The 20,914-nt window shown below is 36.7% G+C and overlaps 3 protein-coding genes across 5 annotated transcripts; 2 read left to right on the top strand and 1 right to left on the bottom strand.

Annotated features, from left to right (window-relative positions):
- The first annotated feature begins 721 nt into the window (after window positions 1-721).
- Window positions 722-20,834, top strand: LOC103827962 (protein transport protein SEC23). Its single transcript, XM_009103523.3, has 4 exons — window positions 722-732; window positions 3,341-3,346; window positions 17,983-18,656; window positions 19,038-20,834. Exons 3-4 carry the CDS (start codon window positions 18,066-18,068, stop codon window positions 20,667-20,669), a joined length of 2,223 nt encoding a protein of 740 aa, XP_009101771.1. The 5' UTR covers window positions 722-732; window positions 3,341-3,346; window positions 17,983-18,065; the 3' UTR covers window positions 20,670-20,834.
- LOC103827964 lies at window positions 5,825-9,282 on the top strand. Of its 2 annotated transcripts, XM_033274142.1 has the most exons (8): window positions 5,854-5,959; window positions 6,064-6,129; window positions 6,417-6,760; window positions 6,854-6,961; window positions 7,059-8,511; window positions 8,590-8,705; window positions 8,774-8,892; window positions 9,022-9,282. In XM_033274142.1, the coding sequence occupies exons 3-8, from the start codon at window positions 6,502-6,504 to the stop codon at window positions 9,142-9,144; spliced, it is 2,178 nt and encodes a 725-aa protein (XP_033130033.1). In that variant the 5' UTR covers window positions 5,854-5,959; window positions 6,064-6,129; window positions 6,417-6,501; the 3' UTR covers window positions 9,145-9,282. The 2 variants fall into 2 exon arrangements, with proteins under 2 accessions (XP_009101774.1, XP_033130033.1); XM_009103526.3 differs by lacking the exon at window positions 6,064-6,129 and having other exon boundaries at window positions 5,825-5,959.
- LOC103827963 (transcription factor bHLH92) lies at window positions 12,243-17,989 on the bottom strand. Of its 2 annotated transcripts, XM_033274143.1 has the most exons (4): window positions 17,377-17,989; window positions 15,381-17,297; window positions 14,621-14,908; window positions 12,243-12,423 (listed from the first exon to the last, which is right to left on the bottom strand). In XM_033274143.1, the coding sequence occupies exons 2-4, from the start codon at window positions 15,732-15,734 to the stop codon at window positions 12,349-12,351; spliced, it is 717 nt and encodes a 238-aa protein (XP_033130034.1). In that variant the 5' UTR covers window positions 15,735-17,297; window positions 17,377-17,989; the 3' UTR covers window positions 12,243-12,348. The 2 variants fall into 2 exon arrangements, with proteins under 2 accessions (XP_033130034.1, XP_009101773.1); XM_009103525.3 differs by having other exon boundaries at window positions 15,381-17,989.
- Window positions 20,835-20,914: the final 80 nt, after the last annotated feature.

Raw genomic sequence — 20,914 nt, 5'->3', positions numbered from 1 at the left:
GCTACGTACGACACTACATGAGTTATACAAATATATGAGCGATACAATGACAAAAAAAAATAATAATACTAAACATGTGGCCTCTATACCTCTTGGGCCGTATACGTAAGATTAATATATGCATGTATACGTCAATGTTATACTATCAAAACTGGAGCTTTTAAGGGAATTTACATATATATCATTTTACGTTTTCTTCTTCATACAGAAGAGTAAAACTCGCCGTACAATTACAAAAGCAGACAAGAACTCGACAGCGGGAGAGTACATCACCATGCCTTTTTTGTTTATCGAACAATTATATATGTCCATATTTCTCATATTTTCTGATTTAGGCCTATAAAACGACATAAATAATATTCTTTTACTACACTTTGTGTGAAGAATGGTTCGAGTTTCAGTAGTATCAACGGTCAGATTGATCTAATGGGCCTTTAATGATGCGGAGATGCTTGATGGGCCGCGTCAGGAAGTTCAGAGCCCATTCATAAGGACTTAAAGACGGAGCTGGTGATTGAGCTAAAAGTAGTCTTCTTCTTTTCTCTGTTCTTTTTCTGTTACGAGCTGTAACTGATTCTCTGTAACGATCAATTTCTAGTGCATTCCGGGACGTCGAATCCTGAAGAGAGAAGTACCCGGTGGTGAAGTGGGGAACTCTATAATCTCTTGTGTGTATCTTTAGTTCTTTACTTTTCTTAACAAACATCACACGAGAGCGAGAGAGAGAGAGAAGTGAGTGAGTGAGTTCGAGAACGTATCGGCAACAAGTGGTATCAGAGCGCTGGTTACGCTGGGAAGGATACAAGATCGACTCAGAGTCAGAGGAGTAGAAGATAGGATCGGTTAGATCGTCCAGATCTGACGAGAGGCAGTCAAGATCACCTAGATCTAACTGGAAGCGAGCAAGAAGGTCAAAACGATAAGAAAGGAAGCTTCGACGGAGATCGAGCTACAAGATCTTCAGGTGACAATACAGATTAAGGTGGAGTCAACATGGATCCGACGCCGGGAAAGTTTCAGATGGATAAGTTTGACGGCAAGGGTGACTTTGGATTGTGGAAGTATAAACTGCTGGGACAGCTAGAGATTCAAGGACTAAGTTCAGTACTGAAGGAAGATTCAGAGCCAACCTCAGAAGATAAGTCAGATGACTTAGATGTTAAGGAAGCTAAGGTGGACCCTAAAGCAGCTGAGAAAGACATCAGGGTCAAGAATCTGTTGGGGACGTGTCTAAGTGATACTATTCTAAGGAAGATTATGCACGAACCCACGGCTTTAGGAATGTGGAGAGCCCTGGAACAGGACTACCAGACGAAGTCACTTCCAAATCGTATATACTTGAAGCAGAGCTTTGCCAGCTTCAAGATGGAAGAAAGAAAATCGATAGAGGAGAACCTTGACACCTTCTTGAAGCTGATAGCAGACCTGGCAAGCTTGAAGATCATGGTAAGCGATGAAGATCAAGCTATCCAACTCCTTACAAGCCTTCCAATTCCATATGAACCTCTGGTTCACACATTAAAGTATGGGACTGGGAAGGAGACACTCACAGTAAATGAGGTTGTCTCGTCTGCTTACGCGAAGGAGGCAGAATTGAGGCAGAAAGGAGCTCAGAACAAGTCTAGGCAGGGAACAGAAGGTTTGTATGTGGAAGGTAGAGGGAGATCTGAAAGAAAAGGACCTCGAAGTTCAAACAGCCGAGGGAGAAGCAGAGATTACGACAGAGGTAGATCAAAGTCAAGACCAAAGTTTGGACCAAAGGCTTGCTGGATCTGTGGAGATGAAAATCACTAGAAACGCGATTGTCCAAAGAGAGGTAGACAAGATAACAGCAAACCTTCCACCTCAGCAAATGTTGCTTCAAAATTGCCTACCTCCATAGCCTTGACAGCAAGCTTACTAGCAAAGGGTGATGAATGGGTGCTAGACTCTGGGTGTACATTCCACATCACACCTAGACGGGAGGTTTTGTCACAGTTTGAAGAGTTCGAAGGGAATAAGGTCCTCATGGGTAACAACACACATTGCATGGTGAAAGGACAGGGCACAGTCACGATTGACAACCCAGATGGAACGGTAGTAACTCTCAGTCAGGTTAGATATATTCCAGACATGGGAAGAAACCTTATCTCCTTTGGACAGTTAGAACAATCTGGATGCAAGTACACTGGCGCAGGCTTCAAGGTGGAATTCTTCAGAGGAGATCAGAAAGTTTTGACAGGACAGTATGACCAAGGACTTTACTATCTTCAAGGAACAGTCAGAGAAAACAGAAATAAGGAGTCTTGCAACGTAGTCGACACTACATACAGATGGCACTCACGCTTAGCACATATGAGTCAGTCATCAATGGAGGCTCTTGCAAGAAAGGGATACTTGAAGAAGGAGGAGGTGAAGTCTCTGGGGTTTTGTGAAGCATGTGCGATGGGGAAATCTCACAAGTTGAGCTTTCCAAAAGCTAAACATTCAACCAAAGGAATCCTTGACTATGTGCATTCTGATTTATGGGGTTCACCAAATGTCACTCCAAGTCTTTCAGGGTGCAAATACTTCCTGACATTCATCGACGATTACTCCAGAAAAGTATGGATATACTTCCTCAGAACAAAAGACGAGGCATTTCAGAAATTTGAGGAATGGAAGATACTCGTTGAGAACCAGACACAACGGAGATTGAAGTGCCTAAGGACCGACAACGGTCTGGAGTTCTGCAACAATGCTTTCGATAAGATTTGTAAAGACACAGGGGTGAAGCGACACAAGACATGCCCGTACACTCCTCAGCAAAACGGAGTGTCAGAACGCATGAACAGAACTATAATGGACAAGGTAAGAAGTATGCTACACGAAACTGGGTTGGGAGCAGAATTTTGGGCTGAAGCGGCTTCAACAGCGGTATATGTCATCAACAGATCACCAGGTTCAGCCATCAACTTCGATATCCCAGAAGAGTTGTGGTCAGGATCAGAACCGAGATATGAGCATTTGAGAAGGTTTGGCTGTGTCTCCTATGTTCACACAGTGGCTGACAAGATAAGTCCTCGAGCAACAAAGGGAGTACTCCTTGGCTATGCTCTTGGTACTAAGGGTTACAGAGTCTGGCTCCTAGATGAGGAAAAGGTGGTGATAAGCAAGGACGTGGTGTTTAATGAGGAGAAGCTGTACAAACAAAGGGAAGAGGTCACAAAAGTCACAATTGAAACAGAGAAACCAACAAGCCATAAGAAGAAAGTTTCATTCAAAGAAGTTCTGGAGGAGTTTGAACCAGAAAACGAAACAGAAGAAGAGTCTTCTGTTCGAGGTGGAGTTAGTATGCAAAAAGATCCAATAAATCTCTCAGACAGTAGTGACTCAGAGGAGGAGGATGAGTTGGCTACTGATGAAGCAGGAGAAGATTTGAGCGACTACATACTGGCAAGAGACAGAATCAGGAGAAAGATTAAAGCTCCATCAAAGTTTGGCGATACTGATCTTGTAGCATATGCTTTGGCAAGTGCAGAGGCCATAGAGGTAGAAGAACCAAAATCCTACGAAGAAGCAAGAAGAAGTAAGGATTGGGGCTTGTGGAACGGAGCGATGAGTGAAGAAATGGTATCTCATGATGTAAACCAGACTTGGGAGTTAACTGATAAGCCAAGGGACCAGAAAGTAATTGGCTGCAAGTGGGTTTACAAATACAAGCCCGGTATCCCAGGAGTAGAAGAACCAAGACATAAAGGCAGGTTAGTAGCAAAGGGATTCGCTCAAGTTGAAGGAATAGACTACAACGAGGTGTTTGCTCCAGTCGTTAAGCATGTGTCAATCAGGCTACTTCTATCAGCAGTTGTAAACTTTGACATGGAATTGGAGCAGATGGACGTAAAAACGGCGTTCCTTCATGGGATACTACAAGAGAAAATCTATATGTCACAACCTGAGGGCTTTGTGAAGAAGGGACAAGAGGAAAAAGTATGTCTCTTGAAGAAAGCGCTTTACGGGTTAAAGCAATCTCCACGAGAGTGGAATCATCGCTTTGATGATTTTATGACAAAGAAGAAGTATATCAGGAGCCAATACGATCCTTGTGTATACTTGAAGGGGAAGACAGTAGAGACGAAGGTTTACCTACTGCTATATGTTGACGATATCTTAATAGCGTCACAAAGCAAGATGGAGGTTGATCTATTGAAGAAGCTCCTGAGAACGGAATTTGAGATGAAGGACTTAGGTCCAGCTCGACGCATTCTTGGCATGGACATCCTGAGAGACAGAAGGAGTGGTGTACTAAGATTATCTCAAGAGAAGTATCTGGAACAGGTCCTAAAGACCTTTGGAATGCAAGATGCAAGTTCAGTACAGACTCCGATTGGTTCACAGTTCAAGTTAAAGGCAGTTTCAAAGCCAGAAGAAGCAGATCAGATGAAGAAAATGGAAAATGTTCCGTATGCAAGCGCAGTAGGTAGCTTGATGTATGCTATGGTAGGCTCGAGACCGGATCTTGCTTATGGTTTGGGGCTTGTGAGTAGATACATGGGGAAGCCTGGAACAGAACATTGGGCAGCGGTGAAATGGATGCTGCGTTACATTAAGGGAGCTGCGAGTTTGAGTTTGCTGTTCACAAAAGGATCAGATTTTCAGGTCAGAGGGTATTGTGACTCAGACTACGCGTCAGATAGAGATCGGAGTAGGTCAATTACAGGTTTTGTGTTTACAGTAGGAGGAAACACGGTGAGTTGGCGCTCATGTCTACAGAAGGTTGTAGCGTTGTCTACTACAGAGGCTGAATACATTTCGTTATCAGAATCAAGCAGAGAAGCGGTATGGTTAAAGGGAATCTGCGAAGAACTGGGGTTCAAGCAACAGGCAGCAGAGATCTACTGCGACTCGCAAAGTGCGATCTATTTGGCAAAGAACAGTATGTTTCATGAACGCACAAAGCATGTCAGAGTCAAGTATAATTTTATACGAGAACTGGTGGCGCATGGTTTTGTGAAAGTCTTGAAGGTTCACACTTCAGAAAATCCAGCGGATGCTCTTACGAAAGTGTTACCAGGAGAGAAGTTCAGTGGTCATGTCAAGACACTGAACATTTCTAGAGCTTGAAGTGAAGTCTCTTGCACCAGGATCATCTCGGAGGTTTCAGTAAAGAGAGATGATGCAGGAGTAGTTAAGGCTAATGGTGCGAAGAGAGTTAGCAAGTACTTAACCAAGGTGGAGCTTATGCTCGAGGAATCTCAGTGATTGAGTAAGTGACAGTGTTGCCAGGATCAGGAGTGCACAAGATCAGAATCAAGTTCTGGTTCTGAGGGAAACAAGAACCAAGGTGGAGTTTGTGAAGAATGGTTCGAGTTTCAGTAGTATCAACGGTCAGATTGATCTAATGGGCCTTTAATGATGCGGAGATGCTTGATGGGCCGCGTCAGGAAGTTCAGAGCCCATTCATAAGGACTTAAAGAAGGAGCTGGTGATTGAGCTAAAAGTAGTCTTCTTCTTTTCTCTGTTCTTTTTCTGTTACGAGCTGTAACTGATTCTCTGTAACGATCAATCTCTAGTGCATTCCGGGACGTCGAATCCTGAAGAGAGAAGTACCCGGTGGTGAAGTGGGGAACTCTATAATCTCTTGTGTGTATCTTTAGTTCTTTACTTTTCTTAACAAACATCACACGAGAGCGAGAGAGAGAGAAGTGAGTGAGTGAGTTCGAGAACGTATCGGCAACACTTTGTTTCATAGGCCAAAAAAAAAAAAAAAATTGAACTACTTTTTTTTAAGTTTGGAAGAGTGAAATGTATGGAGAAGAAAGTGCACACGTGGCGGCCTGGGGGCCTTGTAACGACATGAAAAAAGCAAGTTTCAAATCACATCGTTAGGCCCATAGCCGCTTGGCGCTGTCGTCTTCGCCTTCTTCCTCTTCTCTCTCTTTCTTTATTAGTGGAGAATTCGCTGGAAGTAGAACAACATATCATCGATTCTTCTTTGGAGGTAACTCGAGCTCGATTCAGCTTCTTTTTTTAATGGTGTTTCCTAGTGATCAGTATATAATTCTCTGACGTTTTATTCCTTTTGATCATTGTTCCTGTCTTCAGTTACAAAAAAAAAAAAAAAATAATTGTTCCTGGGTTTTGAAGAAGTCTCTTTCTCTGGATTTCTAGGTATATGGTTTGCTTGATTCCCCATGTGTATTTTTGCGACTAACTCGAGCTAGATTCAGCTTCTTTGAAAACAGTAGTTAATATTGTGTTCTTATATCAACGATGCATAATATATTTAATATTTAAAATCTAATATGAGGTCCATATCCATTGCCATGCGGTAATTTTTAATTTTAATACAAGTTTAAGATGATATTGACAATCTTTTATTTTCTTCTATCCCTCTTCAGTCTCCACATATATCTCTCTTTCCTTATCTTCTTCCCTCTACTCTTTCTTCTGCGTAGATCTGTGAAAGAGAGGATATCAACGAGCGGCATAAAGTGATCATCACGGGTTTCGTATGTGTGAAGTGAAAATGCTGAAGCGAGGATGAAGTTTGCTTCGGTGGATGCTTTATCAGAGTTAGTGTGGTCTCCTCGTAACGGTCTTAGCCTAAGATGTGCTGATTTTAGTTTCACGGGTAAAAATCCGAAACTACTCTCTCCTAGTGTCTTTGATGATATAGCACAAACCAACAACAACAACAACAAGATGGAGTCTCAGTCCAAAAGTAATAGTATCCAACACCAAGAAGAAGAAGCTGACGAAGTAAACCAAGCGTGTAGCGAAAAGAACAGACCATTGTCAGGTTGCTCAATGATCATTTTCGCGTGTTTGTGGAACTGTCGTTTAATAGCTTCATGTAATGAGAGAGGTCTTGTGTTTTTTTTTTTTTTTGCAGGGATTGGTGGTTCTGTTGAGGATACCAAACCTGGAAGAGAAGAGATGGAGACCAATGATGATGTTGAAGAAGCACAGACAAGAGTAGGAACTTCCAGAAGATCTTTAGGTGAAAATGACTAAATAAAGTTCATTGTCTTCTTAAATTAGTTTCCATTTATTTTTTAATTTTTTTGTTTATGGATATGTCTCTTAACGTTGAGTAGATAGTCCAAGAGGAGAAACGGAAGCTTTGTTGGCAAATGAAGAGTTGGAAAGAGATGGAACTGAGGAGGAACGAACTAACCGTGTAGAAGCAACGGATGAGAACGACCTCCCAAGTCCTGCTAGTAAGGCTGTGGTGGTGGCATCATGTGAGCGTCTTGCCAAAGCAAAAGGGAAAGAAAAAGCTTTATCCGATGGGAACTTTAATGACGATGAGAGTTTTGAGAGTGTAGAAAGTTGCAACAGTGCTGGTTTGGTCTCAAGGGGAAGAAAGAAAAGAGCAGGGTTAGGATTCGAGGAGCAAGGGCTGATGATACTCGGAAGCAAACGGCTCAAAACGCTAAGCCAAGAATGTTTGGAATCAACTTCCAAGCTCAAGCAAGATAGTTCCTTCATGAATTGGATATCAAACATGACTAAAGGAATCTGGAAAGGTAATGAAGAAGACAACTCTCCTTTCGTAGCTCTTACCACCACCACAACCACATCAGATGCTCAGCCTGGAGTGAGCGGATGCAGAAACACTGGTTTCCAGTCTTTTTTTCAGTCTATATATTGTCAGAAGAAAAGTGATCAAGAAGCTGTCGAGGTGGACAATGCTGATGTAGCTTCTTTACAGGAACTTCCTGAACAATGTCTCATTACTAAAGCAGATCACGTGTCTTCTTCATCTGGCAATGGGGTTGCTCCCGACATTTCATCTGGAAAAGTTGGAATTAACCAGACATGTGAAACGTTCTCTTCAGAGAAGAAACACGAGGATAAAGAGACAAACATCATCTCTTTGTTGCCTCTTAGTAAGTCCAAGCCGAGTGAAGAGCAAAAGACATGTGGTGAAGAAGATGAAAAAGTTGTTCAATGTTTAACCAACAAGAACTCTGGTCTTGATAGTTTGTGGATAAGCCGGTTTTCTTCTAAAACTTCTCTCCCTCAGAAACAAGACCTTCGTGAGAGAATCACTAAAGAGACCAATGATTCATCTGTTCTTCCCATAGTATCTTCACTGAGAGTAGAGTCTTCGGAAGCAATGGCTTCTTTGTTTGCAAGAAGATTAGAAGCAATGAAACACATGCTGCCTACATGTTCTTTAGCTGAGAACACAGAGGAAAGAGATAGGATTCTTATCTGTTTCTACTGCGGTAAAAAGGGTCATCGCTTACAGGAATGTTTGGAAGTAACCGACACCGAGCTAAGAGATCTAGTCCGGAACATAAGTGCTAGTAACGGAAGAGAAGAAGCTTCAACTCTATGCATTAGATGCTTTCAGCTAAGTCACTGGGCTGCAGCATGCCCAAATGCTCCACCGTACAGTTCAGGACCTGAAGATAGATCGGTGAAGCATTCTTTAGCTTCTACCTCCGGGCGGAAACTTCCTTTCAGAGGTTTCACAGACGTACCAAAGGCGGTCTTTGAAGCGGTTCAAGTGCTTCGGCTGACCCGCACAGACGTTCTCAAGTAAGCTTCAGTTCATAAAGACTGTTTCTCCTGTCGCATTGTGATAATAATACTTGAGAGTATCGTTTTTGATTTCAGATGGATAAACAGCAAGAAGTCTGTATCGGGTCTTGAAGGGTTCTTCTTGCGGTTAAGGCTCGGGAAATGGGCAGAAGGGCTGGGAGGAACCGGGTATCACGTAGCCCGTATAGAAGGTATGCTTGCAAAGTCATTACTCATACTCGACCGACTCATTGTTGGTTCTAACTACATACATATCCAGGTGCTAATGAGGGACAAAGCTCAAAGGAACATCCAGTGAACAGCTCAGTCTCGGTCAAAGTTGGAGGGATGACTTGCTTTGTTGAATCTCAGTTTATCTCAAACCATGACTTTGTTGAGGTAAAATCATTCACACTGTTGTTAGTCATAAGAATGTTATATTTTTTTGTAGTCAGACTATGGTGTGAATAGTTTAATTTGTTGTGTCTGTATTTCTGAATATTTGGTATTTGCTTACTACCTGAGCAGGAGGAGTTGCTGGCATGGTGGCGGAGCGCTGCAAAACGTGCCGGAAAAAGTGGAGTTGACGATGTCCTGATGGCAGAGGAACTTAGTCGGAAAATTCAGCAGAGAAAGATGTTAGGCTTTTAGATATTTGTTAAACAGATAATACAACAGTACTTTGTTTTGGGGAAACCTGTGTATTTAATTATTTAATATAGGTTTTTACATCTATACGAATAACCTATTTCCCGGACGATTAATATATAAAAATTATTTTTTTAAGTAGTTCTCGTTGATGGTAACGGAGCCTGGGAACCGAACCGTACGTTAATTCCCTATTGATGAAAAATCTCGCCTTCTAACCGAGACAGGAAGACTGCACTGCATTTAGGACCAGTTCAACATTGGGTTGTAAAAAAAAATTCAAATCATTTAAAAAAAAAGATTGAAAAGAATTGATGAAATTTGTTCGAGAAAAATACCATTATAGGTTTTGTAACAAAAACAAAATTCTCTTCAATTCTAATTTATTTTAATTTATATTTTAATACAGACTATATATATATATATATATTAAAATAATTCCTTAACTATATTAGTATAAACTAGGTGTGAGTCCGCATCACTTGTGCAGACTAATATATGTACCTAATAAAAAATTATATAATTTTAATATCAATATTGGCAATTGATTTATTCATTTTTTGTTTCATCTTTTATATTTAAAAGGTGTACATTTTGAATCAATATCTTTTCTATTAATAACCCAACTATCATTTGTCAACTTGGATTTGAAATTAATCACTTCTTTCAGTTGTGGATTGAAAGAATATTAGTAGCATTGAAAACATAATAAAAACTTCCACAACACATAAAACAAAAAAAAACAAAATGACAATACTTAATTAACATCATGCATTATCAACAATTTAGACTTCCAATAATATGAAAAAAATAAAATAATAAATTACAAAAGATGTATTGCTTATATAGTTTAACCACAAATATATATGTATGAAGATAAAATCAGTTTAATTTTACAAAAAAACTAAATATAAACTTAACTTAACTATGATATTATCTCTATTAAGTATTCCAAATATATATATAATGATTAATTATCATCTAAATCATTAAAATTGTTTCTTAAAAATAATGAATCAGCCTAAAAGCATGAATAAGCTGACAAATCATCAAAATCACTTCTCAAATAATACAGTTGTATTATTAAATTGGATAGAAATTATAGATTAATATAATAAAATTTTATAATTTCAATATCCATATTGGCAATTGATTTATTAAATTTTGTTTTTTTGTTTCATCTTTTTATTTAAAGGGTGTACAGTTTGAATCAAAATATTTTTAGTAATAACCCAACTATCTTTTTTCAGTTTGGATTTGAAATCATCACTTCTTTCATTTGTGGATTGAAAAAAATATTAGTAGCATTGAAAGCATTATAAAACCATTCAAAACACATAAAACATAAACAAAATAACAATACCTAATAAACATCATACATTAGCAACAATTTAGACTTTAAATAAAATGATAAAAAATAAAATAATAAATTACAAAACATGTATTGCTGATATAGTATAATGACAAATATATATATGTATTAAGATAAAATCAGTTTAAGTTTACCAATCTAAATATAACATGAACTTACTATGATATTATCTCTAAAAATTGTTAATACTTATTTATTTATTATTCCAAATATATACAATGATAAATCATCATCAAAAACATTAAATTGTTTATTAAAAATAATGAATCAGTCTAAAATCATGAAAAAGCTAACAAGTCATCAAAATCACTTCTCAAATAATAGTATAGATTGGATTTTAACCATTTACCTTTTATCATATTTTTAATTGGTTTGAAACATATCAACTTATGTTAAGATTTGACTTATATCTCGAATCTATTTAGCTTCAATTCAGTCTTAGATACATGTTGTTAATGCAAGCAACCAATCAAAGAACACACTAGAATTGTTTACCATGACTTTGTTGATCTACACGTCAAAGAAGAGAAGAAAAGTCTTATACTTTCACTAAATACATTTAATCGATATACCAATGGTATTTAAAATGATTTTCGTCTCTACTACATGTGTAAAGAGTACAAATAACTGGATCTCAACCGCTGAAGCCTACAGAAAAATTAAGATGATGATCATGACTTCTTCACGTATCACCGATCACACACCAAAAAAACGTCACCACGAGCTCTTGGTGTCGCTGAGAGCAAGCTACCTGGCGATAAAATGGGAAACACGACAACCTAAAGCATAAAGCATCCATTACATAACAATGGATGGAATACAAGTGGACTGCCAAGAAAGTCTTACTATCGTGTATTAATGGCGTATAAGTAAGACTGTCATGGAAGAAACATAAAGGAGCAGGAGGAAACCATTCTGTCAGACGAGCTCTTGCTCTAAAATTAAGAATCAAGGATCTATTGGCCGACAATGGTGTTGGACTGCGAGAAGTATGCAGAAAATGAGAAAAATACCAAAAAAATGCTCTCAACATCAATTCTCTTATTGAATTGTTAAAGATAAAAGGAGAAGAAAAAAAATTTGTTGGAGATGATTATATCCCTCTGAAAAGGCTCATCAGTCATCAGGTAATTTAAACTCGGCATGTTTAACTAAAGAACGGTCAAAATAATATGTTGATTTAAAAAAAGAAAAAAATGTTTGCTATAGAAGAGGAAAAACTTATCTCGAATGAAAATATCCATTACCAGAAAATCGACACTAGAACTAGAGTTTACACATCTTATTATTTTTACTGAGCTCTTACGTTTTTTTACAAGTTTTTAGTCTTCTTTTTTTGTTTTGTAATCAAACATTTGATTTTCCAATATAGGTTTTTCAAGATCTAGGATGATTTCTTCCAGAAAATTGGTTTTCATATATTTTAACCTTTCCCCTCTATAGACATTTTTCGTTGATTAGGATGAAACAATCATACCATGAATGAGACTGACCACGGTTGATATATTATTAAGTTGGAGAATAACATAATAAAAGGGTATTAACTAAACTGTACCCCAAGGAAGCATTATTGACCGTAACGTTAATATACTATTAAGTTGGAGAATAACATAATTAAGATGGTATTTGTAGTACTACCTATATTTTGTATACAATTATTAACATTTCAATTACATAATAGATGGCCATTTACTTATTTCATTTTGTGGAAAAAGAAAGTATGGCCCACTGATTCAGACTGATTCATATATGCTTACGTGTTTTGTCAACAAAGCAGTGCCAATTTTTATTGATCATCTACCAAATTAAGAAGAACGAGAATGAACAAAAGAAAGTCAAAACAAAAGGAGTTTCCATTCAGTTTCCTGGAGTCTTTTCTGTACTCTTTTTTCCACCTCTTCTCCTCTTATCTGCCAAAAAAATGTTTTAATTTAAATTTAATCTATAACTAATATCGTCATACAAACAAATATTTTTACTAATGATGTATCTATGTATTTTCTACATTAAAACAATTTAACCTATACCAAAAGAACTGCATCATAAAAATGGTCATGAGATGCACAAAAACTTAATAATTTTTTTACGTTAAAGACTAACAAAAAATCATCTAAGATTTTTTTTCCTAAAGTATTAAATATGAGAACTTAGAGAGTATATTCTAAATAATGAACGTCATTGTGGCTTATAAATATAACTAAATTTGTGCAGTTATATTATTATTTCATCAACTAAAAAAAGAAAAAATAAAAATAAATTGTATTAACCAATAAATTTTGACTCAAAATCTTTTTTAAAAAGAAAATTTTGATATATGTCAATTTTCTTGAAAAAATCATTATAGTGAGTGATTTTGATTTTTCTATTGAAATTTATCTTAAGAGTTAGATGATTCATTATATTCTACATTATGTGGTATTGTTAACGATGATAAAGTTACTGAAAACAAAAATATCATGTTCACATGATTTAGATTGGAAATTTTAAAAAATGTTCGTCAAGAGAAGCATAAAATCTGAAAAAATAAACTAACAAAATAATGGTTTAACACTAATACTTATTAATTAATTATCCCAATATTACGACAAATATTTTTATATATTAAACTAGTTATAAATAATAATACTATTGAAACTAATAACTCACTAAAAAATCATAGCAAACATATAAAAGATAAATACTAAGATATGATAGATATCATAGATGAATTTTCTGTATTAGCACTTACATATTATCATAAGATAGACTACAATAAATATCATCTAATATTATCTATGCTATTTTTATTGTTTAATTATAATATAAGATAAATGACCTTACTTATCCAGTAACAAAATGATTTTAAATTTGGCTAAAGAAGAATAATCATAAATATGTCCTAACTCACATTCTAATATACTAGCATATATATTAACACAAACTTGATTGTCCTAAGTCACATGTGTTAATATTGCGATATTATCTTATTCTTCTTCTTTTTTTTGTAAAATATTACGATTGTCTTAAGTCACATTCTAAACATTTAATAGCAAAGATAATTTAAACGGCTGGTTCAATTGTTCTATTTGAAATATCTGACCGGTTCTTTTACGGATTGTATTTGAATGAACCCAACATGTATTACAATAGGAATAAAATGGTCTGGGTAATAGTTAGTTCACATTTGGTTCGAGTATAATATTTAGAATTCTATCCTAACTATTACTCTTATTTATTATTTATTATTTATTAAATAAAAATTTAAATAACAATATAGAATACTCAAACTAATGATTAGCTAAAAATTCTTCGGAATATGAGAAATACGTAAAATAACCACTAAAACTATTAAAAACTTCACAAATAATCAAAGTAACCTAAAATTATACAGAACATGACAAATTTTCATGACAAATAAGCTTATAAAACTAATAAAAACATGTTAAATAAACAAAATAACTTAAAATTATGGAAAATATAAAAAACATGTCAAATCACTTCTCAAATAACAGTATAAATAGATAGATTCACAAATAGATTTTGGATTAATAAGAACTTGGTTTATTGTATGTACTATTATTTGGTTTGAATGTCAAATATGTTATAAACAAATTATCAGAGCAAACTATAATAATATAATATATGAATAATGTAATCAAATGGGCAAGAAAGAAAGTGATGATGACTACTCTTATCAAATTTGTAGTAAAGGATTTATAAAGTAAGCTTGAATTTAATATTAATAAAATGTTTCTGTTTTAAATAGATAAAAGAATATTAATTATTTTGGATGATTTTAAGTATTTAACTATACAGAAGAAAAGTGTATTTTATTTAAAAACTTACAAATAGGTTGGATCCATGAATATGATTATGTTTAAATAAGAGAGATTTTTTTGTTTCTATATGTTTTTTTCTTTACTAAAGGTTATCGTTTAGATATGTTCTCTAAACATAAAACTCCAAAACTATTAAAGACCATTAGGTGGGTCCAATAAAATATCAAAGGCAAAGTATAGATATCGTAAGATAGAATGACATCCCACCTAGGAATGCTTAAGCTCGTGCACAGATCTTAATCAAGAAAAAAATATTCTGGAAAAAATTGAGTGGAATATATATATATACCTGAGTCTCGATGTTCATGGTCGCTGAGAACTCGTGTGGAGAGAAATTGGCTTGGACCGTATTGAGATTTGTCCCCATTGATTTAAGACACTGAAGAACTTCTACAACTGAATCGATCCCCGACAAAGGTTCTTGTACATTAAACCTAACCTTTTTTCCATTCATTTCATCATGATCCCGTGCTGATTTTGCCTCCAACACATTCATTTTTCTCTCTAGTTCTTTCTTTAATCCTTCTAGTTTCCTAATCTGATCAACGGCCTTTTCAACAATCGAATTTTTATCACTCTGAATCAAGCAAAAATATAAGTAATATTAGAATAATTATACATTTGAAAAAAAAATATGTATTTGAAACATTTATAATAACTTTCTGAAACAAACTATTTTTCAAAAGAATATTGGTTAGATCCATGCAACTTTTAAATTTTTTATCATATATATAATTAATACTCCTTCTATTTCATTTTAATTGTCACTTTAGTTTGGACACATAGATTAAGAAAACATTTAATTGTGTATATTTACTAAAAAATATCATTAACAATATACATAACCACATTTCAATCACTAAAAATAGATTGAAATATAAGATCAATAATTTTTGTATTAAAATTATAAAAAACAATTATTTTGGAACAAATATTTTAGTTTACAATGACAACTAAATTGAAACAGATAGAGCATATATTTCTTAGTTGTTCAGAAAAATAAAGCTTCGTCTAAAGTTAATACACAACAAGTCAACAAAGTAGTGTACCTTAGTGGCAGGTAATAGAGATTGGAGAGCTAAGTAACTCTGTTTTTGTTTCTCTCTTCTCGTTCTCTCTTTCATCATATGTCGCCGGCATCTCTCCTTCCCCGGCACTGCTACAATTTTCTTCTCCTCCCAATTTTTTCTCAGAAGATTCACCATTCTCCTCTTCACGTTCACCGTCGATGAAGACGATACCCTCCTCTGTTCATGGTCCCTCACGTATGACCTGAAGGCGCTTCTGTTTGGTACACCTACGGTTTTGTCACCGTCACCATCGCCGGAGACGTCACCGGCGATCATATCCCAGAAATTTTCTCCTTCTTCTTGGAAAACAGAATCTAGAGAAAAAAAATCCATCTCTCTCGCTATGGATACGTTAAGGATCTTGAGTTGTGAATTGATGGTGTGTGTGTCTCGTTTGTCTCGTGTGTGTTTTATATATATGATAGATTTTAAACACGTGGGTTAATGATTTAACAAACGTGAAAACCATATTCAGCACGTGGTCAACGAAAATTTTCTCTCTTTCTTGTTTATATTAGTGACATACTGTATGTAGGAGAATTATAGACACGGTCAATTGCTGTAGGAAACAATGAAAATGGGTGACGATATTGGCAACATTTTTAAAAGTTATGTGACACAATTAGCTTTGAACATTATTATTTGTTTTAATAGAACAATTAATGATTTAAGAGATCATTTGATAAAAAAAAAATTGGAAGTTAGGTGTTTCAAACTATGTTGTATGGAATATACATTTTATTTCTCCATTTTCTAAGATATTATTTATTTTTTGTAAGGCGTATTATCTATAGTGAAGTTCCTATAAATAAATATTCCATAAAACGTAAGTTTGAAACACCCAATACCCAACATTCAATTTGTATTATTGTTTTATTTATCAAATGGTCTCTTCAAATCATTCCTTCTTCTGCATAGAATACATAACTGATTCATTTTTTACTGATTCAGTTAAGTGTGTCAGTGGAGAGAACAAGCTATGTGCAGTGTAACTTGCAAGGTAAATGTATAGGGGGAAAATTGCAACTTCCCTATCTACATTTTTGTATATTTTGAATTTTTATTTTATCACAATTTTTTGTAATTAAATTTGTTTGCAGTATTTAAAATTTATTGGGTTTAAAGGTAAAGCCCATTAGCTGCTATTTGAAAAGCTAATAGTATAACTTATTGGGCTTGAGGAGTAAAACTGGATTACAGCGGATCTAAAATGGTTCTCGTATTTTAAAAATTACTAAAATTCAACAGAGAGACAGAGGGGGTGGTATTGGATCTAGGAATTTAATAGAATTTGATTGAATTCATAAATAATTTTTTTACAGTAGTTTAAACGATTTGATGAGACTTTAATGCATTTATAATTTTCTTTTGTTTACTTTTCTTTATGGATTTTAATGGAATGTACATAAATTTGATAGAATATCAATTTCTCTAAAATCTATGAAACTTTTGAATCTTTTTTGTATATTGAAAAGATAAAGAACATTATTTTATAGGGATATGGGATTTTTTGATATAGAGTTGACTAGAATATACAGAAGAGGGTCTAACAAAAACTCATTCAAAAAACCATAGGTACCATTTTATTAAGATTTTATGATATATTATTTTTAAAATATATTATCGACGACAATTTAAAATTTTGTAATTAGTATTTTTGATAAGGTACTATTTTGTAGGGATTTTTTTTTTCTAACTTAAGTAGGGATTTCAAATACAGGTATATTATTTGTAGACGTTGCATAATTAAAATTCACAAAATACGATGGGAAACATTTGTGTTACTATAACGACCGTAAAGACGCACGAGATACAACTCTGTGAAGGAGTTACAATATACGAACATGAAATAGCTCTTCTTTTCCCCTCCTTTTCTTCTTCTTTTTGTGTCTTTTTCTGCATGACAAGAAACATGAAACGTGATGAACATAATTCCAAATCACGTTCAGGAACGGTAAGGTGGTCGTAGAATTACCCCGGTGTGTTGAATCACCCTGCAAGCCATATCGTCGGTGATAAGACCATACTTCTGGGAAGACCGGAGGTGAGGACGGTTGAGCTAGAAAATATATAACGGATGTCATGGAGGTCCAAACTGATCGTCGCCATTCTTTTCCATACTCTTGGAACAAATGAAAAGCATAGAAATAGAGATGATGTAGTTGTTGCGTTTTCTTACGATAGTGTGATAAGATACAAATATGGTGGGATAATGATCAACAAAAACTCCTGGAACAAATGGAAGTCCACACTGATCGTCAACTGCTTCATGTCCAACAATATGTTGTGTTTTCTTACGATGATTACAAATCTCATCATAAGAGTAGGGAATTGGTTCTTCACATTTTTACTATACATTTTCCATTAAATTCTTTTGAAATGTCATTACTACAAAATCTATCAAATATTGAATAACACTAGAATTTAAAGTAATTAGAAATTTGATTACAAATTTTTAATCCAATAACACAAAAATTTGAAAGAATTGATGAAATCCATAATTGAAAAACAATAGAATTTAATGGAAACTATAATTCCTCCAAATTCCATCAAACTTCTAAATCCAATACCCCCACCAGAGTCTCTGAAAGTGAAAGTGTAAACTCCAAGGGTGATTGATGATGGCTTTCTAGAAACTGAGGGTAGTAGATCTAGTAGTAGGTGATGGATTTCTTAGAGCTAGAAGCGATCGAGGGTTTACGGTGGACATGGAACTCATGGCCAACCACAAAATCCGATTGCGAATCGCTCGTAGTTCCACTAAGCATCATGTACACTCCACTGATGCGCTTCTCCGAGCTTCCCACGATCCCTTACGATCCCTTGATCTGCTCTCGATGCGCCGCAGTGTTGAACCCTTACGCTCGCGTTGACTACCGATCTCGAATCTGGGCTTGTCCCTTCTGCTTCCACAAAAACCCTTTCCCTCGATCATACGCCGGCATCACCGAGACCAACCTCCCCGCCGAGCTTTTCCCCACCTACAGCGCCGTCGAGTACTCTCCGCCCACGGATGGGGTCGCTCCGTGGAGCGCACCTGGGCCTGCGTTCGTGTTCGTGGTTGATGCGTCTATGGCGGAGGAGGAGCTGCGTGCTCTGCGAAGCGAGGTTTTGCTGGTGGTTGAGCAGTTGCCGGAGAGTTCGTTGGTGGGTTTGGTTACTTTTGATTCCATGGTTAGGGTTTACGATTTGGGCTTCTCTGATTGCTCCAGGGTTGTTGTTTTCCATGGCGACCGTGAGCTTCCTCCTCAGCAGGTACAATTGAATCTGATTCGCCTTCTAGGTACCTTAGTCATGTTCGTTTGGTTGCCGCAGTTTTTGGAGTCGGCGTCAGCGTCAATGAAAATAGTTGTTGTTCGTTTCGTAGACGTCGATGCCGACGCAGTTTTGACGCAGATTTTTTCGGCTATCGACGCGAGGACGCAGACGCAGTACCGGCGTCAATGAAACGAACAAGAGTTTATTAAAAAAATTGACGCCGACGCAGCCGCAGGTAGCTGCATCAACCAAACGAACAGCACTATTGTAGTTGTTGTTCTTGAGCTCAAGATTCACTCTTTTCTTGTGTTTCATTTGATTGATTGTTCCTTCTATAGCAATGGTGAAATTTGAGAAATTTTTATTTCATTTCATCAGATTCAACAATATCTGGGGCTTGGAAAGATGTCAAAGCAGAGTTTCCTGCTTCCGTTGGAGGAGTGTGAGTTCAACTTAACCTCTGCTTTTGAAGAAATTGCTCCGTTGGTTGATGTTAAACCAGGGCATCGGCCTCATAGGTCAACCGGGACTGCGATCTCAACAGCACTGGGACTGCTCGAAGGGTGTTGTGTAACCACAGGCGCTCGGATTATGGTTTTCACGTCAGGTCCTGCAACAAGAGGCCCAGGGATTGTCGTGAGCTCTGATCTAAACCATTCCATCAGAACCCACAGAGATATTATCACTGGTCAAGTGCCTTACTATGATAGATCATGCAAGTTTTACAAAAGAATAGCAAAGAGGCTTTGTGATTCCTCTGCTGCTCTCGATTTGTTCGCTTGCTCACTTGACCAGGTTGGAGCTGCAGAACTGAGGTACGCGGTGGAAATGTCTGGTGGGTTTCTCTTACTTGGAGAGACGTTTGAGTCCGACCAATTCAAAAATTGCCTCAGGCATATATTCAGCCGCGACGGAGATGGGAACTTGAATATGTGCTTTGACGTTACTTTGGAAGTTGTGACAACTAAAGATATCAAAATCTGTGGGGCGCTTGGTCCGGTTGTGTCGCTTACAAGGAAGAATGATATCGTGAGTGACACAGAGATCGGTGAAGGCGGAACGTATACATGGAAGACGAGCACTGCCACTAATAAGACATGTGTTTCCTTCTTCTTCCAAGTAAGCAACGAACAGAACCGAAAACCCAAACCTGGTTCAGCGTTCTTCATTCAGTTCATTACTCGATATCGGTATGGCAATGGAGGAGTGAAGAAAAGGGTTACAACGGTTGCTAGAAGATGGGTGGCTGGGAAATCACCGGAAATTTCATCTGGTTTTGATCAAGAAACAGCTGTTTCGGTAATGGCTCGCCTTGCGATAAACCGAGCTGAGGAGTGTTATGCTAGAGACGTTATTAGATGGTTAGATGATGGTTTGATCCGGTTCGCTTCACGGTTTGGAGATTACATCCAAGAAGATCCATCTTCTTTCAGGTTGACTCCAAACTTCTCTCTTTACCCACAGTTCATGTTCTACTTGAGAAGATCACAGTTTCTTGACGTCTTCAACAACTCCCCGGACGAAACTGGTTTCTTCCGGTTAATGTTAAACCGAGAAGGAGTGGTTAACTCAATCATCATGATTCAACCGACCCTTCTCCGGTATTCATTCGACGGACCACCGGTTCCTGTCCTTCTCGATATCCGATCAGTGACACCTGACGCGATTTTGCTGTTCGATTCTTACTTCTACGTAGTGATCCACCACGGTTTGAAAATAGCACAGTGGCGGAAACAAGAGTATCACAAAGACTCGAACCACGAGACGTTCCGGAATCTCTTAGAAGCACCGGAGATGGATGTGGTGCAGTTGGTGAGTGATCGGATTCCAATGCCGAGGATCGTAAGGTGTGACCAGCATGGTAGCCAAGCTCGGTTTCTTCTTGCTAAACTCAATCCTTCAGTTACTCAGAAAACAGATCATACCGGCGGTTCAGATGTTGTTCTCACTGATGACTTGTGTCTTGAAGATTTCCTAGCTGATCTGCAATCTCTGGCGGTCCGAAAATGAATGAGAAAATTGTCAATCAGCAAACTGGTTATTCGGTTTTGATCAGATCTGTTATATAGAAAAGGGTTTTGATATTGTGAAACAATTTAACATGGACTGATTCAGTATTTGTCACAACATTAAAAGTTCGTTACTTTCTAGTCAAAGCTTCTCAGTTTAATGTCATGGATCAGATAGATATCTTTAGTTTAATGACAAGCTCAAAATAATTCCAAAAGGCCAAAACTAGAGAACTCAGATAAATG

Source organism: Brassica rapa, chromosome A06 (assembly GCF_000309985.2).
Source record: "Brassica rapa cultivar Chiifu-401-42 chromosome A06, CAAS_Brap_v3.01, whole genome shotgun sequence".
Classification (NCBI taxonomy): Eukaryota; Viridiplantae; Streptophyta; class Magnoliopsida; order Brassicales; family Brassicaceae; genus Brassica; species Brassica rapa.
Note: the sequence above shows the minus strand (reverse complement) of the source record. Positions and strands in the feature narration are given on the sequence as shown.